General features: G+C 41.3%; 2 protein-coding genes across 2 annotated transcripts; one reads left to right on the top strand and one right to left on the bottom strand.

Annotated features, from left to right (window-relative positions):
* Positions 1-2,487: 2,487 nt before the first annotated feature.
* ap5m1 (adaptor related protein complex 5 subunit mu 1) lies at positions 2,488-6,107 on the bottom strand. The gene is made up of 8 exons (XM_088317251.1): positions 5,857-6,107; positions 4,227-4,884; positions 3,925-4,152; positions 3,710-3,849; positions 3,316-3,401; positions 3,134-3,246; positions 2,864-2,960; positions 2,488-2,778 (listed from the first exon to the last, which is right to left on the bottom strand). The coding sequence occupies exons 1-8, from the start codon at positions 5,922-5,924 to the stop codon at positions 2,702-2,704; spliced, it is 1,467 nt and encodes a 488-aa protein (XP_088173377.1). The 5' UTR covers positions 5,925-6,107; the 3' UTR covers positions 2,488-2,701.
* A 21-nt stretch (positions 6,108-6,128) lies between these two features.
* Positions 6,129-15,678, top strand: exoc5 (exocyst complex component 5). Its single transcript, XM_088317240.1, has 18 exons — positions 6,129-6,329; positions 6,599-6,693; positions 7,846-7,993; positions 8,073-8,267; positions 9,491-9,555; positions 10,324-10,352; positions 10,437-10,546; positions 10,649-10,693; positions 10,780-10,920; positions 11,001-11,083; positions 11,166-11,375; positions 11,442-11,589; positions 11,697-11,805; positions 12,002-12,122; positions 12,535-12,621; positions 12,713-12,821; positions 12,906-13,121; positions 14,585-15,678. The coding sequence occupies exons 1-18, from the start codon at positions 6,303-6,305 to the stop codon at positions 14,771-14,773; spliced, it is 2,127 nt and encodes a 708-aa protein (XP_088173366.1). The 5' UTR covers positions 6,129-6,302; the 3' UTR covers positions 14,774-15,678.
* The last annotated feature ends 10,421 nt before the right edge of the window (positions 15,679-26,099 follow it).

The raw sequence follows: 26,099 nt of genomic DNA on the forward strand, positions 1-26,099 counted from the left end.
CTGGCAGTGTCAACCGAGAAGGATGCAGTCTGAAGTGGTGAGTGACACAAGTTATGCTTTTAATTATAAAGATGTGAATATCCAAGTGGTCGAAATGGCAGACTATATTAGATGTAAATTAATGCTATTATTGTCGTGTTCGTGTTTAATAATAATGATGGCGTACGCTTGCGGTTGATAATCATGGCAATTATCAGATACAGTAACAACACAGATGATTCACTTGTTGGATAATAATCCTCAAGTATTCTTTATCTAGCTCAGGAAATGGGAGAATGTTCTCAGATAAACACTTTAAGTTTATGATAAACCTTAATAATTGGCTTGGGCCCCCAAACTACCACTGCTAATCACTTTCCCAGAGTGCGCCCCAAAGGTATTATTTTTTTTCCAGGGGAATCATTAAAATGGTATAGTATTAACATTTTCAAACGAATTGAGAATTGTTTGTTTTATATGTCTACATTTTGGATTTATACTTCAACTGCCCTATGATGCTACTTGATGAAATTAACAAAATGTAGTAATAAAAAAAATTGAAAGAAAATGAAACGATAGAAAAACAATAAAAAAAAATAATCTCGCTTCTTACATTTTGTCATGAAAGCTTACAATATTTGTATTACGAAGAGAAAGAAAACAGTTCATAGATAACCCAGTAGCCCAGATTAGCGTCATAAGGATGGCGTTAGTCAGGTTAACAGCGACCTCTGTAGGCCAACATGTGGTACAACTGAAAAATGAGCGCCTGGCTGCTTTTTTGCCTTGCTCATGTTGCAGAAATTCACTCACTCAATTCCTCTGTATTCATGTAATCACATACAATACTATATTTAACTCACCAATTATCACAGATTCCAAGTTTGTGATATTTAATTTAAACAGGCTCAGAAATTCCTTTCAATGATTTTCTGGAAGCAGACTATTCGAAAGTAGCTGAGAACTAATGGAATGAAACACTCGAGACTACAGATTAACAACAGTGCAAACAATAATACGAATCCCAATTCATAACAGGTCCTCCAAGACCAATTAATAAACAAGAGCAATCTGTTAGGGTTTTACAGTGGAGTTGCTAATTACATACACAAATAGGGTTGGTCTAACAATCTACCACTAGGTGGCCTTGTTGCGCTGGAAGACGGCAGCATATACCCATAATCAAAGAAAATTGCTTTTGGAATTATTATAATGGATTACATGTCAGTATAAACATCGATATACTCATTTTCTTATTATAGGTACTATTGCTTAATTTCATTCCTTGCCTGTGTGGGCAAAAACGCTTTCGACTTCATAATGTGCACGTAAGAATATGTATGTGAATTAAAATGGAGCAACAGAACGCAAAGTCTCAGTAAGTATGACCAAAGTCACTGGAGCAGGCAACACATTAAAACAAGCCAATCCTCCAACAAAGGAAATTCACCAGCAAGAGGACTGCAGACTTGAAGAGTCAGTCTGGCCTCTTTTTGAGAATTAAAAAAAAAAAAAACTCCTTTTCCAGCTGGCTGGCCATACACACTGGGCCTTAAAGCCAAATCACGCTGGAGGAGAAGAGCTGAGAGGTCTCGTTTCCCGCCGCTCGGCACGGACACTTAAAAAGAAGGTGAAGGATGCCGTGTGAGCAATTGCTTCCAATTGACAGAGGATTGGTCATGGTCAGCCTTGTGAGTGGAAATCCACGTGAGAATGGAGCATTTGGACCAGCGAGGGGCACAAGAGGCCAACAGCAGACAATGGGGGCACTCAGAGGAGTCTGGATGTTGTGGAGCAGTGGGGTAAAACCGCCTCTGATTTAACCCTTCATTGGCTGGTTATGCATTGCACTTAATTTAAGTACGCACCTTGTTATGTGCCAGGATAGAAACAGCCCCATCAACGATTATCTTCAAATAACTTTCGGGACTGTAGTATTTATTAAGTAAGAGCGCGACCAAATGTGACTGTTCGACATTTGGAAAAATTGTGTTACTACAATAAAAACAAATCAAGCAATCTAATTGAGTTGGTGCAACTATATAACATCAAGAGACAGCCCAACCTCATCCATCCTTGTGACTCTTTCACCAATTAGCCAGGTCTCGCCAGCTGAATGTGAACGACTGCTTCCATGTCTTGGAGGGCCAGAGGGTCAGCGCTCAATCACAGCCTGGTTGGAGAGGCTGTTTGTTTGAACTACTCACTAGTTGACAGGGCGGGGATGGGGTCAAAAGGGGTGGGGGCTGGTGTAAGGACCCCTGCCAGCTCTAAAGAGTAGCCTTTTGTCGCCAAGGCACTGGCCGAGTCCGCCAATCCTTTCAATGCCCCTCCGGCCCCCTTTTCCTCCGGGCCTACAACAGCTGATGACAAGGCCCCAGCTGCTAATTATTCGGCTGATGGAGAGTCACTGAAGTGGGCCTGTCGAAGCGAGGGGTGGCCCTTGTGTCTGCAATGGGCTCAATGTAAGGGAGGCGGGAGCAGAGAAAGGCAGATAACAGTCAGAAGTACTTGAAGTAAAAATCAATGTATTCCAGTTAATACTTTGTACAGGCAGTTCAATCATCAAATGAAACAAATTATCAAATGACTGTTACACAAATGAAGTATGCATACATTGGGCTCTAAACTGAGGTCTCTTCTAACAAAAATTTACATGGCCTAAAAAGGAAATCTGGAAAAGTGTAAAACAAATAAGTGTTTCCTTTGATTTGTGTCCACCCTAAGGCAACATTTGGCAAATGGGAGCAGTACCCGTCGAATTCCAGATGAAATAGTCGTTAGATTGAAGTTCCCGAGCTACAAGAAAAGAGATTAATTTTTTTTTTAACTACTGTGTTCTGAAGCAAACAATACAATTTTCAAATGAACTGCATAAACTTACAAGTTATTATTTTAGGTTTAGCGGAGGAATACACCTGTACTGAGTGTTGGTCCACATAGCATCCAGAGAGTGTTATGTCAGGCACTTTGAAGTACATCTAGGATGAAAATACAATTGTTCATCACTTTACAATGCATGACCTATTATCAGATTTGGTGTATTTCACGTTCCCTTTGTATTTCCCACCACTTGGCGTTTTCATTTTAGAACACATACAGCGTGAAAACAATATTAAATGAAAATTCTATGCAGAGGTGTGTATAAACCTACTTTGACATAGGCTGTGAGGTCTGTACAAATAGGATCAGTAGGTCCTGCTGTCGGCCCCGAAAATGCGATCCTGCCTTCCATTGTGACGTCACGAGATTTAGGAAACTTTTGTCCTAAATATTCATGAGTGAAAAAGAAATCATTAGCTTTTATACAAGAACTTTCCGGTACCCCACACTCACCAAGAACCCACACCAGCAAGTTTTTCTCCTTGGAAACGTCCACATGCCCAGAGCTCACTTTAACGTCCACAGAACCCATCTGAGGCCTGAACAAAAACAAGGTTTTAATGCAGACAAACTACAGATAAAGTCCCAAATTTGTACCCTGCATGTGATAGTGGTGAACTAGCTTATTGTTCTGTGATAAGTATAATACTAACAAAGAAAACCTTTTTTTTTTTGGTACAAAAAAGTACTGAATACACAGTAAAGCAGATGTCAAATAATGTAACTGAATGTTTTTTCTATATCTTATAAATATCTATATTTAGCAATACATTTAAGATGACACAGTGAGCAAAATTGAATTGCATGAGACTAAAAAAAACATGTACACATGTATCCTTTTGTTCACCTGTTAAAAAAAGGTAGGTGTGCTTCACAGTATTCAAAACTATTCTTCACACTCTCATGAAGTTTCAGAGTCACAGACACAAGAAGATGGCTTTCCTCTTCTTTTAGTTGATAAGACCCAAGAATGGGGGGGACAGGTACCTATTGGAGATTTTACGAATCAATTTACATTTGGGTGGGATGCAAAGTATGCTTGCATGAACTGTGTGTTTTAACCTGTGACGTGTAGCCGCACAGTCGGAAGGGCTCCAGGGGAGGAGAAAAGGGAAACTTGTAGGGTCCAGAGAAGGATGAGCTGTCATTGTTGTCGACGCTACATGCAGTCAAGATACTGGAATCCAGTGAGGTGACACAATGATGCACCAGAATGTCCTGCAACGGTGACCCATTGGGTGGCAGACTAAGGGTCACTATCACATCTGGGAGAACCCCCTCCACTTCACACTGTTGAAAGCAGAACAAAGTCAAATGAAGGCCACTGATGCAAAATGTATGGTTTGTTTTTGCTTTACACTTACTTTGCACATCACTGTGCCGTAAACGTCCCATGTGTCCTGCTTATTCGGGTCACCATATTGCATGCATCGCACAGTTTCTGTCAGTGCTGTGTTCACTACAGAGCGTCCCCGGTAAAACCCCGTCTTCCAGGCTGGTTGCTTCTGGTTGCCAGCAGGAGCGGGCACAGAAGATGTGGCAGGCGCCCTGACTGAGGGCACATCTAAAGGTGTACCAAAAGGGCAAACCTGCAGAAGCTCAGAGGGAAGCGTTGCCAGGCGGGAGGCCATCAACTCATTGTCAAGCTTACCGCCTGGACCCAGGATAAAATTCTGTAATCCAAGCAGAAATGCAATGCCCTGTGAGACGCACAGCAGGTTGGTAAGAGGTGGACGGGGCTCTAGGGGGACATCCACTAGACCCAGGCAAGCTAAGATGAGAGGTCCATGTGTTATGACCACAACTGGCCAGAGTGTTTCCTGTCCAGGACCAACGCGTAGCTCAAAAGCAGGCGTCTTTGGACAGCGACTGCAATCATCTCGGAGAAAGACGAATGGCTTGTGTGGATCCGACAAGCCAAGCTCAGTGAGCAGGAGTCTAAGCACAGAGCTGTCCTCCGGAACTGCGACATACAGGGAGCCTCCTAGTTCCTTTGCTCGGTGCTCCACTGTAGCAAATCTCCTGCGAGTGAACATGAGTGGCATCACAAGCACAAATTGTGGTCTCAAGGGAAGTGCTTTGAATAGGCATGTGTGTATCCATCGCGAAATAGCTCTAAAAAATTATCACTTAATGAGCCACCATCATGATTGCTCATTTTGAGTGACGTTGGTACTTGTGGTTTTCATGTTCACAGATTTTCTCAAAACATCAAGTACACTCTGTGTAGGAATGGGTCAACATTTCCTAAATTTGAGTTGACAAAAAAAAAACTTTTAGCTGAGTAAGGCCATTCATCAAATCCAAATGCCCATATCGACTGCTAAATAGTTTTCTATGCTTATACCAAATTTGAAGTAAATATTGGTCGATTTATTGACACCTTTTTTGGGTTTACAGTTTGCCAGATTCCTTGAAGTTACTCTGACCGGCTATGATAGCGTCCAAAACTAATTTCATGAACTTTACAAACGGCGATTAACTGTGGTATATTTGTCCTTTACTGTACAAATAAACAATTTATGGAGTATTTTTTTTTTCATTCTTGACTCTTAGTTTACTCCTAACCTATTTAAAAATTAGATACAAGAGTGGTAGCAATTATTTTTTGCTTATTTGTAGCATTTTATTCCATTCGTGTTGATTTATAATTGTACATTATTACTTTACTAAAAGGAGGCTTTCAGATTATTTGCTGTTGAAATTTTAAAATGTTATATTTTTTCAAATAATGATTTTTGTTATGCTGAGACTCACCTAATTGTTTCAAGTAGTGACTGGAATTAGTTGATTAATTGAATGACGAAAATATTCAAACAATAAAATGAACAATTATCACCATTGTTGTGTTGTTTCCTTCTGTTTAGCAAGATTTCAACATCATTGTGTTATAATGTTGGTTTCGTGTAACCTTTATGTGATCTTCATGTAATCTTTGCAATGTTCCCTACGTACCAACAATGGTTCAAATAGCGAATAATGCAACATACGTACCTCGAAAAGCGAACTGAAGCATTTTCGCCTTTATTGTGAGTAATAATCCACAAAGCACGAAAACTCATTTATCCAGTTGACCCGCGTCACAACATACAGAAGCAAATGCAATTTAAACGTGACAAAATACACATTTCGCTAATTCATCAACGAATTGGGACATCTCCGACAACACTAACAACGCAAGACACATTACTTCCTGTTTTTGCTTCACGTGACATACAGCACCAATCACCTGACAGGCACGCATGCGCAGCTGCAAGCCGCCACCATCGTCTCCACCCTTCTCTCTCTCTTATACAGGAAGCGGATCCGCTAACCAGCTAGCTGTCAACAAAGGGCAATATTGGAGGAATAGCAAATCCATGTCGAGGTCGGCGTCACTGCCGACCTTCCCCTCCTCCGTAAAATTTCTATTTCTTTACATCGCCATCTGATCCTAAAAGATGGCAACGACTGCTCAGCTTTTCGAGGTAAAATTATTCCTGCTATCCGGAGTTTTGTTAGCTATCACTAGCTAGCTGGCTAACCATCCTGAACGCTCGCGCTTCTTCTTCATTTGCTCTTTATAATTTTATGGATCCGATTTATTGTATGACATGATATGCGCTTTGCATATATCATAGGGCGTTTCGCAGCAATGTTATTGAACGTTGTTTCGCCGGGTCGTTTAGATTGAATGTTGTTGTTTGTAGTTCCTGTGTAATGATCGATGCTATTATTTTTTATTTTTGCACATTAGGAGCCCTTTGATGCAGATGAGTACATTGAGAGATTGGCTTGGAGGACTCCAGGGGGAGGCTCCAAGGGAGGAGCTGAAGCATTCGACCCAAAACGGTACTGAAGGCGTCATTAGATTTGAAAACATAATTTTGCATGATCGCGCACTTAATGCTTGCAGACAAACCTTGAATGCGGTTTTTCGTGCTGCCTAGTCGCCGCAGTACTATTTTTACACTAATGTAAATTCTCTCATGACTGCGAGCAAATATCGCTTAATTCAGTCTTTGCTTGTTGTTTTCTTGAATGTCAACCACATTTCAACGCGGAAGGGTTTTTATCTAGTGGCAAAACGTTTACTGTTTTGTCTTCAGAAAAAATAAACATTAACATACAACTCTCTTTTCAAAGTTATGTTCAGTCAGTTGAGTCACACTGTTGACTTTTAATGAAATACGGTGTAATGATGAATTACATTCAATGCTTAGAAAGATAAAGCTAAAGATGTCCTTTATTAGCCCCACAATGGAGAAATTTGTTTAATTGGGGTGTTTTTGCATGCTAGAGACAAGATTGTTACTACTAAATCTGACAAATTCGTTAATTATTACTTGAATGAAGTTATACATTCACACACAGCTATTTTTTAAAACTTTTTACTGTTTCTGTTTGTTTGTTTGTTTTTTCAGTCAATTAAAGTTTGTTATAGAGTAGTTCACGCTTGTGGTGGAAGTTATTTTTCATTAGCAAAAATGCCACGACACATTTGCTGTATGTGTTGTTTATCCTTCTTTCCTTATCTACTTCCTGCACAAAACTGTTGCCACCACCTCGTCGGAAGCCTTTAGTGAGGAGTCAGAGACAACGTATCTTCGGAGGCCACCACATTTGAGTCACTAACCAGGGAATGAGTGTCTGCTGGGAAAGGCTGGGAGATGTCTTTAAGCTGCAGCCGTTGCTTAGGGAATTAGTCAGAAGATTATACACTCATCATTTCGGGATGTTTCCAGCTCTGTGAAATATGCTGCTGACTTAGAACATTTGCTCTGTAGCTCTGATGGCGTACTAAAATGCAGCTGACGAAGCTGCTCGAACTTCTTAAGGCAGGGCACCCAAGAATTAAGCGTGTGACACTATTCTCTGCCTAATAACCACTGTATAACTGTGAGGTCAGTGGGACAAGTTTGGGACTTGATTACTTTTTCAGGCAAACTGTACATAATTCCAGATGAATTCTGCAACTTGACAGCATATTTCCCTCTGTGGTAGGTTGTTGGAGGAGTTTGAAAACCACATAGAGGAGCTAAAACAACTGGATGAGAAGATACAGCGGCGAGTGGAGAAATTGGAGCATCAGTGTCATCGTGAAGCTAAGGAATTTGCCCACAAAGTGCAGGATCTGCAGAGAAGCAACCAGGTGTGTTGTTTGGGCCACTTGGACCTCTTTGTTCGTCAAATCATTACATCACGTGCTTTGCGTCCCGCTGTCTTCTCAGGTGGCCTTTCAGCATTTTCAGGAGCTCGATGAGCACATCAGTTATGTGGCTACCAAAGTGTGTCATCTGGGCGATCAGCTTGAAGGTGTGAATACTCCACGACAACGCGCCGTAGAAGCACAGCGTCTGATGACCTACTTCAACGAGTTCTTGGATGGGAATTTGCGTAGTGATGTCTTTAATAACCCAGACAAGGTGGGTATGATGTTCAGTCCCTTTGCGTGTGTGAGTGAGTGAGGCCACTGACAAGGAATGTTGTTGTTATTTAGCTGGAAGTGAGACTGTAGAGAATTAAGAAGTAAACCTCCCCTAATAACTTGTAAAGTGTATCCCCCGGGTTGCATCCCACAGCTAATTAGAATTAATAAACTGTAATTTCCTGTTTGACAATTTGCTGATTGACTAGCCTCAATGTCAACACGCTCATGTCAAGACTAATTGTATTTACAGTGGGTATTTTATGCAATATGAGCAAACGTGATGCTACAAAGAAGTTAAGAAAGTGTGCTTAGTTTAAGTAAACGCAACAGACATGTAGGCAGCCAATGCTCGTAGAAGGTTGAATTAAGTTACATCGGGTGGTTTTACGTTAGCCTGTGCAAGTAAGGTGGCTGTGAATCAGTGAGTGTGAGGGGGGTCAATCCCAGAGTCAGGCGCTCAATTTCCAGAAGGGATGTAGAAATATCTGTCCAGATTTCTTTTCCCGAACATACCTCCAGATGAGGGGGGGGTTGCAAGTGAATAGCTGGAGGGGAATGGCTTTGCTAATCCTCCTGAAAGGGAGGGATGGCCCGCCAGCGTGGAGACAAGTGCTGCTAAACCCTGACTGCAGGGAGACGGCTACATTACTTACATGGGATTTAGCTAATCTTAGCTGGGGGACAGATACTTAGAAAACCTTCGCTGAGCAGAAAGGCTGGATCCTCCTCACGGGAGCAGAGTAATGATGTTAGCTGAGGCAGGCATCTGCGGGAACAGAGGAGTTGCAGACGGCGGGCCTTTCGCGGGTCCAGGGCTTTTTACAGTCAGCGTGTATGTCAGAAGGGGGGAGGGGGGGGCCCCCCTCATTTTTTTTCAGACAGATATCCCTGGCCGGACAGATTATTGAAAGCGATTTGGAATCCTTTAGGATTACAGGCCATTGAGAAAAGCCACGGCAATAAAGAACTGGATGTGCTGCTAAGTCAGGACCGCTGGTGCAGATGCCCCGGTGAGCGCCGCCCTGTTATCAGCCGGCTGTTCAACATGGAGAGGCGGAGGAGGGCTGCTTTAAGATGATGATCCCCCTAGTGGAGACAGTGCTGGCGGCCTTCCCTCTTTATTTCAGAAATGTCCACCTCTCATGGTCATGATGGTTTCTCTCTCTCTTACTCGCTTGCTCATTTCTCCCACGCGCTGACTTCCTCTCCCTTCTTCAGATTAAAGAGGCTGCTGATATCATTCAGAAGCTGCATCTCATTGCCCAGGAGCTGCCATTCGACAGGTGAGTCAGGCATCCTGGAGGCAGCTTTAGACAAGGGCATTGGCAAACAAGGGGAAGGTGCTGTATTAAGCATGTAAACTGTTCATCAGAGTCTAAGCCAATTTTTACATATGCAAGCGTTTTAAATTTGAATGTTTTTTTGTTTTTTTTTTTAAAACAAAGCTCTGACTCACAAGATACTTCAAGGTGTAGGCGTGTCTGTATTGCAGATTTGCAACAAGATCTTCTGCTCCAGAATTCTGCCTTTAGAAAAATAATAATGCTCACTTTTAATGGAAACAGTAAGAGACTAAGACTTTTAATAATTACCAATATTTTTTTTTTTATTAATGTGACTGTGGTTTGCAGGGGTATATAATTGCACTGTAGGTGTTTTTAATATTTTTATTGCTGTATTTAGTTTCTTAAATGGTTCAAAATATACATGTTTTACTGCTTTGCTGTTGTACCTAAATAATCCCCATCATGTCACCCATTTAGTTTCATTAAGAAAGATGATTTTATTTATTTATTTTATTTGATCTAATGAAATGTACAGTGAGTTAGTTGTTTGTTTCTGTAAATGTATTCCAATTTACAATGCTTAATTATGTAAAAAAAAAAAAAAAATTAACACACCATTTTAATTGTCCCTAAATGCTTAAATGCTTCTTTTGTATATGTCATGACATTGTGCAGGTGTACCTAATGATCTGTCTGGTGATTTTAAAACCGACAGTGGCAAACCACACTAATCATCCTCTGTGTTCAATTTTGTGGTCTAAACAGATTTGCAGATGTCAAAGCCAAAATTGCAAGTAAGTTCATTCCCTGATTCAGCATTTAAATAAGCTCTGAACTGGATGATTTCTTTTTTTGAGGGATCGTTGTATTGTTTTCAGGCAAGTACCATGATCTGGAGCGACAGCTAATCCAGGAGTTCACCGCTGCCCAGCGCAGGGGAGAAATAGGACGAATGCGGGAGGTGGCAGCAGTTCTCCTACATTTCAAGGTGACCTCAAGCAAACAAAATTCGAGTAAACATTTACAGTGTCTTCAGTGAGGTTTTCTAACCATCACTAAAAATTCCAACCATTTTGTTTTTTTTCTGAAGGGCTATGCACACTGCGTAGATGTCTACATCAAACAGTGTCAGGAAGTAAGTGAAGTTGTCTTGGTACACATTATGATTCTTATTTATTTTCTTGGATAAATATCTGGATCAAGTTCTTCTCTTGTTCCTAGGGTGCTTACATGAGGAATGATGTGTTTGAAGACACAGCAGTCCTCTGCCAAAGGGTCAACAAACAGGTGGGGGAGGTCTTCAGCAGCCCTGAGACCGTCATGGCCAAACTGATCCAGAACATCTTTGAAAACAAATTACAGGTACTTCTCGTCAACGTTTTAAAGCGACAGCCCTGAATTGGCCTTTCACTTGCAGGATTCTGACTGTCTTGTGTTTGCAGGCCCACGTCAGGGAAAAACTGGATGACACGCGGCATTCTGACGTGGAACAGTACCTCAAGAACCTCTATGACCTTTACACAAGGTAAGACACTCCTCTTTTTATTTCCTTTCTGTGTATGCAGCAATCGTCATCATAATGTTGTGTGTGTGTTCAAACACCCCAGAACCACGTTGTTGGCCACCAAGCTCAGCGAGTTTAACCTGGGCTCTGACAAGCACACTTTCCTGTCCAAGCTCATAAAGAGCATCTTCTCCTCCTACCTGGAGAGCTACATCGACATGGAGAAGGACTACCTTCGGACTCGCGGGGCCATGATTCTCCAGCGCTACTATGACTCCAAGAACCACCAGAAACGACCAATTGGCACCGGCAGGTCGGTTTAGAGTTGATTCACTTATTATCGAACCACATACTGATGCAAAATTATGTTCCTGTGCAGTATCCAAGAGCTGAAAGAGAGGATCAGACAACGCACTAATCTACCACTGGGCCCTAGTATTGACACCCATGGGGAGACATTTCTGTCTCCAGAATTGGTGGTCAACCTGCTGCAGGAAACGCGGCATGCGTTTGAGAGATGCCACAGGGTGAGTCTACAGGCCTTACTTGGGAGCAATGTGTATACATTACAAATAAATTCCTGTTGCGTTGAGTGCAAAACTTGTGCTCTGGCTTTTTGTTCACGGTGACGCAGCTTTCAGATCCTGCCGACCTGCCCAAGAATGCCTTTGTAATCTTCCTGCTGCTGGTCGAGCATCTGTGTGTGGATCACATTGATTATGCTTTGGAGATCGGCCTTTCTGGTACGGTCACCTTTTAGAATGATGTTAGAGAACCACAGTGTTTTGGATATTATCATAGTTTAGCATTGCCCTCCACTGAAGTGCTTATACTGATGATAATCCCAAATACTGTATTAATAGATTGAGTTCTACATGAACTGGGCAGACCCTCAAGTGTATCATTTAATTATATTTTTGCTCTCTCGCTTCCTTGCAGCAATTCCCTCCTCGGATGCCAAGAATGCCAACTTGTACTTCCTGGATGTGGTCCAACAGGCAAATTCTATATTTCACTTGTTTGACAAGCAGTTCAATGACCAGCTTATGCCCCTAATAAGGTTTGTTCAAGGTTAAACAGTTAATAGTATTTGCAGTATGTTCACTTCCTGGCCACAACAGTGCTTTATCAAAAAAATATACTCTTACGAGGATTCCTTGTAAGCTACATGAAGGCAGCAACAATTATTATTTATTTTTTTTAAGGGTGAGGTTTTGTTCTACACAACTTAGAACTACAACACGATTTTGTAGATGTATGACAACACATTGTGATTTCTTACAATATCAATCAAAAGTGAGAATACCATTGTAAAGACACATTTTTTTTTATAATGCTCTGATATTGGATGCAACTGTCTGTTGAGTGTATGTCCTAATAGGTTACTCAATAGCCACCTTAATGTCTAATCGTATTAGGTTAAAAGATGGCCTAAAATTGTTTGCCTTCCATTTTAAAATCAATGTTTACAGTTCATCTCCAAAGTTAGCCGAATGTTTGCATAAGAAGAAAGAAGTGATTGAACAAATGGAAGTGAAACTGGACACAGGAATTGACAGGTGAGTGTGTACTGACAGACATCCCTCCTTTTTTTTCAAAATTTTAAAAACTGCTCTTTTGTGATGGATGCTGTTCGAATGTATGCTCCAGAACGCTAAACTGCATGGTGGGACAAATGAAGCACATCTTGGCAACAGAGCAGAAGAAGACTGATTTCAAGCCAGAGGACGAGAACAACGTCATGATCCAGTACACTACAGTAAGTCTGCCACAAGCTATAAGAACTTCCAAATTTCTTGTATTTTTGTTCTTAATCGACTTTCCATCCACTTCTATCGGGCAGGCCTGTGCCAAGGTATGTGCCTACGTCAGCCGCCAGGTGGAACACGTGCGGAAGTCTATGGATGGCAAGAATGTGGACACGGTGTTGACGGAGTTGGGTGTTCGCTTCCACCGCCTCATTCATGAGCACCTGCAGCAGTACAACTACAGCTCCATGGGAGGCATGCTGGCCATCTGCGACGTGGCTGAATACCGACGATGCGCCAAGGGCTTCAGGGTGAGGGCGGGCCAGAGGTCCACTGCAAAACATGATAATAGGGACAAAAACAGGAAATGCAAACATGGCTACATTGAACGAGTAACAGTGCTAAACTTTTCTCAACTTAATTATCACTTTGTAACTGGCAATCATCTTTTTGACTTTCATGACACTGTAACACTGCGTTTAATGCTAGATAAAAGTAATAGCTGCTGCTGAAGTCATTTCTGCTGAGAAGGAGTGTCGAATTCATCATAACCTTCGGGTGCTATTCTTTTTTCCTCCCATTGTTTTTCTCTTATCACTGTCCTGTTGGAAGAAAAGAGATGCCACAAGAATCTAAAACATAAACTCAAGAGTTGATCCATGGTATGGTATAAACTCACACAATTTGATTTCCAAAATTTGAAGAGCATCCATCCATTTTTCTGTACCACTTGTCCGCTGGCCACAATTAATTGGATTTTAATCGCGATCACCATTTTGGATGCCTCGCGGAAATTAACTTGACCGTTGAAGATATTTACATTCAAAATTCTTGCTATCCTAATTTAATGGAGATGTCTACTAAAGATGACATCAAATTATTGCCATGTATAACAAATGAACTATTGGTGTGGATGCGTTACTACAATCGCCACAAATGTCCACATGGATGAGCTTTTGTACTCCAGATGCATTGTGTACATATCCGATTCACATCTACAAACTAAAAGAGGCCCAGTCCGGATTCGGGAAAAAAAAAAAGAATTTTACTGATCACACTGCATGAAAATAATCTACTATGTGTCATATAAGGAGAAAATAAAATTGAGCTGCAGTGTGAACAGCCTAAATAACAAGCAACCGCGGCAGCGTCAAGTTTTTCGGTGGATTGATAACGGCGGGTCATGTAGAGAGAAGAAAGGACAGGAAAACATGCAGATGAGGTGCATCATGTTGAGGAGCAAGTGCCTCAAAAGGGATCAACATCTTTTGTCAGGACTTTGTGATTGCATTCTGTAAGAGCTTATTTATTCAATTGTTTGTTGAAAAACTGCAACAGTGATTGGTCTTTTTTTACAATATAGATGAAAATATAATTTTAGCCAAAATTATCCAGCCTTAGCGAGAGACAAGTTATTCCCTGTGTTCTAAATTTAGCAGCTAATCACGGCTCACATTTAGACAAACAACCATTCACACCTATGGACAATTTAGAGTCCTCATTTTCTGATGCGTTTGAACTATGCAAGATGGCGACCTACACAAGCATGGGGAGATCATGCAAATACCGCTCAGTACTTGTCCATCGTGCTTGCGTTTGTAGAACATTTAAGGCATCATTTTCCTTTTAACCGGTGTCCAAGTTGGTCTTAAGGAGTCATTTTTAACAGAATATTTTATTATGCTCAGTAATTCCATCAGCTAAGGACCTTCAGTCTCTGATCACTTGTGCTTTTTTCTAATTCTGTGAAATCCTTTCTTTGTCCATCCTGCAGGTGCCTTTGGTGCTGCAGCTTTTCGACACGCTGCACGCCCTGTGTAACCTCTTGGTCGTTGCCCCTGACAACCTGAAGCAGGTGTGTTCAGGCGAGCAGCTCACCAATCTGGACCGTAACCTCCTACACGCTTTCGTCCAGCTCAGAGTGGACTACCGTTCAGCCCGACTGGGTCGCCACTTTAGCTAATGACTGGTCCAACGCTTGACAAACGCCCTCCGTCCTGTACCGCAGTCCGCCGCCACGCTTCAACGAGTTGATGCACTTTGGATAGAGACACCTCCGCTTTAGAGGTTGCATCAATCCGCCTTGACAGACTCTCCTGGGGATGGCATCAAAAACATGATGGCTACTCTTCCTTGAATGTGGGATAATGTGCATTTTACCTCTTGCTTCAAATGTGTATCATTTGTTTTTAAATACTAATCCAGCACCCAGTTACATGTTTAATTTCACCCTTAATGGACATTGATTTATCTGATTATGTAAAAAGACATATTTTTTTGATTGTGCCAACGATATAAATTCTCTGGCTGCTCTTGTGCACCCAGAATAAACCCTCTAGCTGCTGTAAAAGGAAACAAATAACGTCTTGAGTCAGCCTGAGAAGCATGCGATAGAGCTCTGTCTGGATAAGAGAGACACATGACCACCTCGCTGACCGTTGACCTCGTGTACAAAGCAAATGTCAAGAGGCCACTGCAGTGAAGTGAGATCCAAACTCGAAACAGGTCTGAGAACCTCTTCAGAGGTTTGGGTGGTCCGTTGTTGACTCAGATGACTGCTGCGACGGGTCACTGAGTATGTGTCACTGTAATTGCACAGATCAACACTTGCTCAAAGACGTGCCTGGCGAGAAGTGCACTGTTTCGGGGTCAGGGGAGATTGAAATATTGACCTTCTCTGATTAAAGAAACCCACCATGGAGGACCTCTTCACACAGGGCTTTAATGGCTGTTGCACTCTTTTTGCACGACAAGAGGAGGTAGATGATGCCTGCTGCCCGGAACTGTCTTCTCCGCAAAGCTGCTCCCGATGTACTGCTGTTAATCTTAACCACGCACTCATTAAACAAAAAAGAAAGACGCATTTTATCTTTGTCCTCATCCTGAAGGAGACGAGCCACGACGCCAAGTTGGCCCGGCGCTTTATTATGTGTGAATGTCACTTTCAAAGTGAGATGAAACCCCTTTCCCATTTCTATAGAAGTCATCATGTATTCATGGGAATTCTTGCCACCAGAGTAAAGTTCTTTCTTCGACTTGGGGAAGAGAGCGGCGCCAGAGGGGATTAGATATCTCTGGCTTGATGAATTGTGTGCAGTAGTCATGGACAGGGGTGAGATAGAGACGCCTGAGAGCTCGGTTCCAGCTCCGGCTGGTTGGCACTGTGTATAAGGTACACACAGAGCCGAGCGTGTTCAAACAACATAATTAATTAGGCTAATATTAATATTATCAATGCCACATAAATTCAATTCTCTGTGCCCTAATCACAACTGGATAGCTTGTAAAAATTATTTTGTTAGGCCCTGATGCAAACAACGGGTCTCTTCCAAACATTTGAAATTATTTGTTTTGGGGGGGCGATTAGTGTGTGTGATGCAGTTGGAGGTGGAAAATAGATGCCAGGCTGCTGATGATAACCGGCGTGGAGACCAAGCAAGGCAGAAGCGCGGCCTGTCCCCGGGGATGCCCAGCACGGGCTTGCGGAAAAGAGGGAGGGATGTGTTTTTTGGGGAGGTGGCTGTTTGAGCAGGTGGAGGGGATTAGCAATAGTGTCAACACTGGAGAGCTGGATAAGACTATCCTCTCTTACTTGTCGGTTGAAGCAGCTCTCGCATTCAATTTAACATACATAAAGACACCAGCACATACTAACCAGTGGTTGAACCGCCGTTCGTTTAATATGAATGCCTGCAGTGGGTACAACTTTTACCTTATAGCAGTAATCAAATAACCAGACAAAGGCGCTCATTTGGACATATTTTTACAATTGTGAATCCCGTCTCCTTTATTATTATAAGTTATTGTTTCTATATACTGCTTATCTTCATTAAGGTCTAAGTGTGCTGGAGCCTCTCCTTGCTAACTGGGCAAGAGTGGGAATTCACCAATGTGGTGGAAATGGTCAACTTGATTAAATGTTGATTAACAAATAGTTAAAGGGACAGTGTGTAGAATTTTTCAATATTCATTCAATATATATATATATATATATATATATATATATATATATATATATTAATTTCAATAATATGTAAAAATGAAATATTTAATCGTAGGTAATCACAAACAAATGTGCCCGATCAATGACTAGAGCATGAGTAACAAATACATTTCAACTAAGTCACTTGAGGGAAGTCTTTTGTGATGAAATTTTACTTGCAGCTCTGCTGACAAAAATGGTGGAAGGCTTGCAAAATAAGTGTGCTCTCTCTGAGGGACCGCTCTTTGAACTTAGCACATTGCATTCTATTAGTTGACCACTAGATGGCAAGAAATTCGACACACTGTCCCTTTAAGGTGAGAGTGCCCAAAGTCCGGCTGGAGGCCAATAGCCCCGTGGTATGTACTATTTTGTAAAACAACAGTTGAATGCCGTAATTTGGTTTTCATAGAGTACTTCCACGTATGTTTGCTCCGCCTTCTGATCTTTCTGATTTGTAAACCATATCACATCTTGTTTTGGCTCTGAATGTGGAGATGCTGCTCTGAGCAGGGTTAAACGTTTGGCCTTATCTCTTTTAAAAGCTTTGATTTTGCTTTTTTTTTTTTAATTAACAATATACACTGATGAAATGGTTTTACCGTGTTTCATAAATAAAGGTGAAGCAAGTCAAAGTGGCCCTCGCGTCCAGCGTCGTTTTTTTCATTCCCTTCGAAGGAAAGAGTTGGACTCCTCTGCTATAAAGGCTACAAATTTCCAATTCTACTCTCCTTGCCCTCGTTTGCTTAAGCCCCTCACACATCTCCCACGTCTCTGGCCACACTTTTTCCATGTTAGTCCACTCCTTGTGCAGCCCTCCAGCTAGTCCTCCACCATCCCATAAATCCTCGCTTTCAGCACATCACCGCCCCAACTAGGACGGCCCTCCCTCAGCCTCCTGGAGCTCTGACAATAAAGCATTACAGCAGTCAATCCATGTCAACAACAGCTTTGCTTAATTCCTGCTAAACACGTTTCAACTAAATCTTCACCTAATGATGCATAATGACTGCTCTTTAGCGTGCCTGCGGCCTGCATCCATTGACGTGCTTCAATTTGCTATTTTGCATGATATCAAGATGGCCTTATTAAAATCAGTCATGTGATCTCCACATTCCTTGCTCATGCCTTGCAAACAAGGAATTCTTATTTGAAAGTGACTCCCTGACAGACTGATGTCGGGGTGGGGGCACCGTGCCAGGCTCTCTGATGTGATGCAGATGATGGCTGGCCCTTGACCTCCTGCCCAAAATATGCCCGGGCCAAAATGGCACAGGTGCTGCCCCACCTTCACTCTCAGACAACCAGGAGGTGCCTGAGCAGGATGTTGATGATGCCAACTCTCCTCCTTTTCTCACTTTTCAAATTGTGATGGGGCTTGAACGAAGCTTTCCCTTCACGCATTTGTACATTGTGCCCCCTCCGCCCTGCCCACTATCCCCCATGCGTTTCCTCAATAAAACCACTATTAATTCTCTGCCATAGTGGAGTGTTTTCCAGTGTGATTTGTTGGCCCGCTGCCTGTGCCTTGCTCTCTCTTGGCTGAGTTTGTGTGCTTGACTGCTCCACAGGAACAGACTGGCACTCTCGCTGAGGGCTCCAGGGTTCGCACACACAATCCACTAAACATGTCTGTGTGTGCGGAGCTTCTCTGCTCGTTTCATCTCAAGCCTGTTTCACTCTTAATTTTTGCTGGTACATTTTGTTCTGCATCATTTTTGTCTATTATTGGTAAATTTGCCATAGTTCCATACGGCAACTTTTTGGATTATGATTTTGGTGCTACTTTACATATCCGTATGAGGTGTTTATATAAATAAGTCTCTAATCATCTATTTATTAGATATTCAAAAGCAGTTAATAAGATTGGAAAGAATGAACTATATCTTGCTAAATAATGAGACTACTTTTCCCCTCTATTGCTTTGCCCATGTGCTAATTAGAATAAATTACAGGTCATGATTAAATAGTGTAATACTTTACAGCAAATAGCACATTGCCAGTGTAAGCAACAGAGCTGAGCATAAAATGTAACATTTAAAGTATACAAACATGGCCGGAGTTAACTTGCCAAGTAGTGGGCATTGACTAATGGTTAAAAATCGCGGTGTTATTTATATCCGTATTGCAAAGAATTTGAAACTAAATTATTAATGTTAGTATAAAATCTTGATAAGGGTGTCATGATTTGTGATTTTGTTACTGCAATTTTCATTTGGTTTAGTTTCATCGTGTTTTCATGAGTCTGGCTCGTTTTTTGTGTCCACTGTTTCTCATCAGCCCGGTCGCCTGCGTCTACCAATCAGCTCCCTCAGCCACTCGTGCCGTGTCCAGGTGTTCCTCATTGTCTCATCAGTTTGTTTGTATTCCGTTCCTTCCTTCCTTTAAGTGTCTGTTGATGCATTGGTTCTGTTTGTAGTCCTGAATCAGTTGAACCTTTGCGAGTATTTTGTGAATGTTTGGTTGTTACTTTGAATATATTTTTTTTACTTAATTTAGGTTTTGATCATTTCAAAACATCTCCTTTTCCTCTTTTATGTTTTTTTTTTCTTAATATATTTTCTGAGAACACACCTGTCATGGCTCCCTGCTAGTGTTACCATTTTTTTTTAAATGAAATACATTTTCTTATGAAATATAACATTTACATTCAGTGCAAGGTGCAAAATATAATTAATGTAAAATATCAAATATTGTAAACATAATCATTTTCTGAAACATTTTTGAACCTCTCAATGTACATTATTTTTCCATTTTATATGTAATGCCTATGCTATGTATCTACTTTGCAAAAACAAATACAACCACAATTTATTACATAGTTATTCTCTTCTGTATATGTCCTCCTAAAATGTGAACATGAAGATCTGTTGGATTACTATCCTTTCTGTTTTGTTTTCTATCAAAGCATTTGCTTATTGGTTCACCATTTGCACATTCCAAAACTTTGATTGCGCTTTAACAACATGCTGGATGGCCCATGTAGAAGGAAATGTTTCTTATCTTTTCTTCCAATAACTGCCCATGGTGAAACTATTGGGGTTGAATTTAAAAAAAAAAAATCATACTGATACCAGTGATTCCTACGCTTTTCTAGTTACACTTCAAAATGGCACAGTTAGGTTAAGAGAATGAATTGATTTTGATGGTTGAGGGATGGCCTTACTAAGCACATTCAATTACAGGGCCAAGCAACATCTGTCACATTTGTAAGGCCCATGGCCCTCTAACCACTGATGTTGAACCAGGGCCGCACGCATGCCATGCCACACAAACAAATGAGGTCTCTCTCACTCTCTCTCTCTCTCTCCTCTCTCAACTCCAGTAGAGATGAAACACCAAAGCATGTGCATTTGTCTAATCAAGCATTTGCCCGAGGCTACATTGAATGTAAATGAACATGCTTGAGTGTGCCAACCGCTATTTCTGTTCATGGTGGCGTTTGATGATGAAATAGTGCAGCTGACAGCAGACAGGAGGGGGCACTAGTGCTCCAGCGTTGCTCTCCTCCCCTGTGAGGCCTCCTCTTCCTCACAGCTCTTCACAATGGGGATGTGCCTGAGGGTGGAAATGTTGCTTTTTTAGGTCTGCAGTGAGTCCATATCCCTTAATCCCCAGCCATGATTGACAATCATGATTTAGGGTATATGGTGTCCCGTTCTAATCCACGAGCAATGATTTCATTTGCATACCTTGCGTACGTGGCCTCGTTTTGGAGGAAAAACGTCTGCCTTTGTAAGTGATACAGAAAGGGAGAGGCAGAAAGCTGAGAGAAATAGTGAGAGCAAGATAGAGACTAAGGAGGAGAAAGAGAACGGATGAGGAATGTTTGTGTTTTTCCCCTTTTCTTTTTTTGCCAGGAGCGGGATGATAGCAGTCTCCACTTCCTCACCAAACCTTCACATGTTCCTCTCCAACACTTTTTACCTCTCAAACAATGCATTTGAAGCATAAACGCTTACATTCAGAGAAGAGTCAGAGATGAAGGAACATGCGGGAACACACAGAGATGCTCCCTCACACGATGCACAACGAAATTGCTATTTGCTCATTCTATAACCAAGTCAGGCTTAATTATAATCATGGGAGTTTGGGAGTTACCGTATAATCTCTGGAAGGTATTAAGAATTACCCAGTGTACACCACAGGAAAAAAAAGAAGAAGAAACAAATAGAAATACTTCCAATTATTTCTTAGGCAAAAGACCCAAGGGAGTGTGAATCAAATAGTGCTCAGTGTTTGGAATGTCCACAGAGAAATTCATCCTCACTTTTATCTACTGAGAAAAACAAGTGATATTTGAAAATAATAAAAAAAAAAAAACAATGACAAAATTTAATGTGTCGGTATAAGAGCAAAACAATGCATTTCAAACTACAGTATATATTAATATGTTATTACAATTTGTATATTGTTCTGTAATGATGTTTGTATTCATGATTATTACCATTATTTTCAAACCAAAACAAACCACTTCATTTCGATCCTGAAAAAAAATATTTTATTTGGATTTATTTGCGGCATTTAGAACAATTAATGATAAGATTAAACACAACTTCAACCTCATCAAAGCCACTTGTGAAAAAATGCCGGCCTATACAGTACGTGAAGAGGCTAAGTCTCACCCTTTATCAAGATGGCGGATAGCAAACTACGGTTTGTTTGCTGATTTTGTTTACATTCACCAACTGTAAAATCCTCGCACAACAACGATTTGTAAAAACAAGTACAGTTAATCCTTACGATGAGGTCATGTGCCGTCCGTCCTTCTATCCATCCACCCCCCCATCTATCCATCCATCCATTTATCCATTCATGTCCTCCTCTCTTACAGAGCACGGTCAGTTCTCTGTGACAGAGAAGTCCCCTTTGGAACCATGACAGTGTGATGATCTGTTTTTATCTCCAGTTTGTTTAGTGGCTGCTTAACTGGCTGTCAACATTATAGGGTGTCTTTCCATGCCCAAACCAGTATTGTGTCAGGCTCAACCTGGAAAGAAATCCGTAGTAATTGAAAACAGAGTGGTGGGAACTTTTTTTTTTTTTTGCACCAGGTAAGGTACATGTTTACGTCTAAAGAGATCCAATACGAAAGCTTAATTAATTGGCCTTTAATAAGTCAATACAGCACTTTTGAATGACAGTCATAAAGGTATTCATTTATTAGTGTACATTTTATATGAGCTTTGCATCATACAGAGAAATATGTGATTCCATTATTTTGGCTAAGAGAAACATCTCTCTTTACATTGCCCTTTACAGTACAACAATTCTACACCACTGCAAACAAAAGCACCACCAATGATAAAAAAAAAAAAAAAAAAAAAAAAAATTAATTATTAATAATAATAATAATAATAATAATAAAATAATAAAAATAATAATAATAAAAATAAAAATAAAAAAATAATAAATGTTTTGTATACAATAGATTCACAATAGAGTACATCTTTATTCATATAGCACTTTCACCAGAGTTTAATCTTGGACATCATTATATTAGATGGATGCACTTGATTTATCCCATTAAGTGAATTGGTTGTTGGGTTGTCCAATGTAAAAAAAAGTTCCCCTCTACCCTGGTCCATCCCTCCTGTGTAGGATGCAAGCGTGGGAGGTGACATCGTGTAACTTGTTGAACCCCGAGGGTTTGAGCAATCTCGCATCATCAACCTCATACTCACCCATCATCTCATCTCCAATGTCCGTCCCACAAGCTCCACAATGAGCAATGTTTACCAAGCCTGCCCTAATTGATTGCTTCTCTTTATCTTTTTTACCTCCTTAATTTTGCTATTAGTGTGGCAGAGGCGCAAAGCAGCTCCTCTTTCTCCCATACTGAGAAATTATACTCTTGTACTTGATCCAGCTAACAGGATTTTCTTAAATTACTTTATAAAAGACCATCTTTTAACTTTCTCGATGCGTTCATTAGTAGGTCTGCCTGAAGGCCCGCTCACATCAATTTCTTGGGTTAAAGTTACAAACTTAGGCAGCTCAGCTCCACGCTCTCGGTGGTTTGTGGACGACGATGGGGGTTTCTGGGGGCGGAATGGGAACAAATTATTAATTTGGGAAGTATTAGAAAAATAAAGAGATTGAATTAAGAGTATTGGTCCTCTGTTATCCAGCATGGATGCCTCAGGGACTTAATGTGGTGGAGGACATTATGTAAATTCTCTCTCTCTCTCCCCCTCTTTTTCACTTGCTCTCGATCTCTCTCAGTGTGCCACCATCGCTTCGCTCCATCACCCTCTCTCACTTTCTCTCCCTCTCTCTCTCTCTCTCTCTCTCACACACTCTCTCAATCCCTCTCACGCACACACGCACACACACACACACGCACACACTTTTCTATAATCTTCCTCTCTGTGTCTCTTTAATCTTCATCAGTCAGCAGACACTGAGGAGACAATTTCTCCTGTTTTCTGCAACCTACTTTTCTCTCTACCCCTCATACATTGAGTGGCTGTTGCACAAATCGGAAGGAGCCAAATGAAAATATCAGGAAGAGGGAGAATACATAATGTGAATTGCGAAAGAGGTAAATATTGTGTGTGTGTGTGCGCATACACAGTAAATTTCGGAGAGTACATTTTACTCTAAAAAAACATTTGTTTCTCGTAAACAGAGAGAGAGAGAGAGAACATTTTAGAGTAAAATATTCATCGTAAAATTCTGCATTAAATTTACTCTGATTAAGATTTGTTTTACCTAAAAGGCTACTTTATGAACGTGCACCATTTACAGCAGTAAAAAAGTTAATATTTTTGTGTACACTTAAAAACTCTAAAAACTATTTAAAAAAATATAGCTGGCCGTTATGCTCATTAAACCCGTATCTAGATATCTGCATATCACAGTGATGTACGCACACATTTTGGCCAAATGGATGTGTCCATAGCATTAATCCTGAAAAATACTGCCAATACTATGAAATAAGTGTACTGAATAAGATTCCACTTTTTACGTGAAAGATGGAGCACCGGATGCTCTTTTGATGGCACAAAATACACTTTGGAGAATGAATGGACCAGAAAGTGCGACAGACTGCACATCTTCACTCGCTACATACGCATGTACAATGCTTTAATTAATATGTCTTCTTACCTGCAGGAAAGTTAGAGTTTTGCTTTGGACTGGTGTCTCCGAAGCTTCATTAACAAACGCCGTCTTTGCTCGAGTACTGGACCCGGCAGCCACAAAGCTGCCACCTGCAGCCGCTCAGAATCGCAAAGGGTAGAGACAAAGCAGAGCCTCCCTCGAGCACCTTAGCTCGTCTTCCACTTCTTGCTTGTTTAAAATACTCGGCACGATATTTGTTTTTAATGTCACCTGCGTGGCATGTCTCCTCTCCAACTTGAAATCAATCTTTCATTGGACACGCGTGCCTGCCTGCTGTGCAAAACTTGCGTTAGTACACTTTTTGTGGAAATTTTGGAATAACATGCCAGTGTACACCTTGCTTAGTGTTTCTGTTCGACACCTTGCACATTGATTTTCTTCGTGTCCTTCTTGTAGTCTAATGTGAGTCCTTTGTCCAGCACTAAATTACAAGTTCTTGTTGGACCTATCATGGACATAAACCAGTGTTCAAAATTTTGCCAAAAAAGTCAAATATATCAATTTCGAGTTGTATTTTCCAGTTCTCATGCGGTTTTCCAAGTTAAACTAATTAATCACTATCAATCGAGCCACACGTGTAAAATGAAAGAAACATTCATATGTGCTAATTTTTTTGTAATCATTTTAAAGCAAAATACATAGAGGAAAATGGGACGCTGTAAATACAATTTTAGTTTTTCCATCTTACGCCCTCCACCAAAGTTTGGGGCCATTGGTCAAGTGGTTTCCAAATATACTCTTTTCGTACTAGATTTTGATTCACCAGAGCAAAACCAGTGAGCTGTCAAAGGATGCTTAGTATTAATATTCAAGGTTAAATGCACTAATCCAACATCAAAAACATGGTCAATATGGATGCTTACTCGGGCCGGCTGCAGAAGGCTGATATTGCTTCAATTAGGGTCTTTACGGAAGCAGGACAAGTTGGAAGAAAAGGGCCGAGGGCGGCATGATGACAGGGACATGGCCAAGGGGGGAGGCGAGAGGAGGAGAAAAAGAAGGCAGGAGGGGGGCACCAAAGCATGGTTTCAGTAACAAGGCCGCTAATCTTTCAGCGGGAGGGGGAGGCTGTGGAGACATCCTGCGCCGACACGAGAGGCACAACAGACAGGTTTGATGTTCACAAATATTAGCTTTTGCTGGACTTTGGTGTATTCTCTTTGACACGCTCATTGCATATTCACACACAGATGTTGCTGCTGCACAGGCGAGGAGGAAGAGGATGAGGAGGGATGAGAAAGCCAGAGATGGCAGAGTTGCTCTCTGAGGAGCAAGTAATTGGCCCCTTGACGGCAGAAGCGACAGAGAGAGCGCAGCGCACACACGTACAGATAGATTCACGTGCACACCCCTCTCATCTGCTGTGCCTCTCTTCCCAGATCTGATAAAGGTAAACGTGTAGCAAATTTGTCATTTGATGAGCGAGGATTTCCACAAACAGAGCTGACATGATGAGCCTGTGATCTGCCTGTACGAGAGTCAGCAGGGGCCCAGCCAGCCAGAGATCTCAATCCTCATCCCCTCCCTCACTATCACCATCCCTCCGCGCTCCCACCTCACATACTGTCACACTCACACTTGGCTGTGTTCACATGCAACCTAAGTCTCAGTAATTGCCGCTTGCCAACCGTATCTCTGCCTCGGACTCCGTCGCTCGTAGTTGTCGTCTATCGCTCCTCCTCAGAGATGTCCTCTCCTCTTGCGTTGCACTTTTTTTTCTAAAGGGCCCTTGCACTCGGTTTCTCTCATCTCTCGCAGTCTTTCGCTTATCTCTGGACTCCACACCTGCACACGCCTCAATTATCCACACTCACCGATAGCTGCTGCCACTTGTATCACTGTAAAGACGAAGCGATACATCAATTCAGAGCATCAATTTAAACCTGTACTTTCAGATTACCGTTGTTGTCACTAATTTTGATTTTTTGATTAATTTGATTTGAAATGAGGTGAACAAGAGAAGAGCAACGTCAGAAGAGAAGAAGAAGAAGAAAAACTCAGGGTGTATTCACACCAGACGGTGACCGTGGATGGTGTTGTAAATAATACCTTCTTGGCCATGTTGTTTGCTTGCTATGGTGTGAAACTAAATATTTTGATCGAAATTGAGTGTAAGAACTGAATGTTTTTATTTAAAACATATTATTTTACAGCTTACATTCAGATCAATTGTATATTTATT

Source organism: Idiotropiscis lumnitzeri, chromosome 1 (assembly GCF_059441095.1).
Source record: "Idiotropiscis lumnitzeri isolate Australia: NSW breed Sydney's pygmy pipehorse chromosome 1, RoL_Ilum_1.0, whole genome shotgun sequence".
Taxonomy (NCBI): Eukaryota; Metazoa; Chordata; class Actinopteri; order Syngnathiformes; family Syngnathidae; genus Idiotropiscis; species Idiotropiscis lumnitzeri.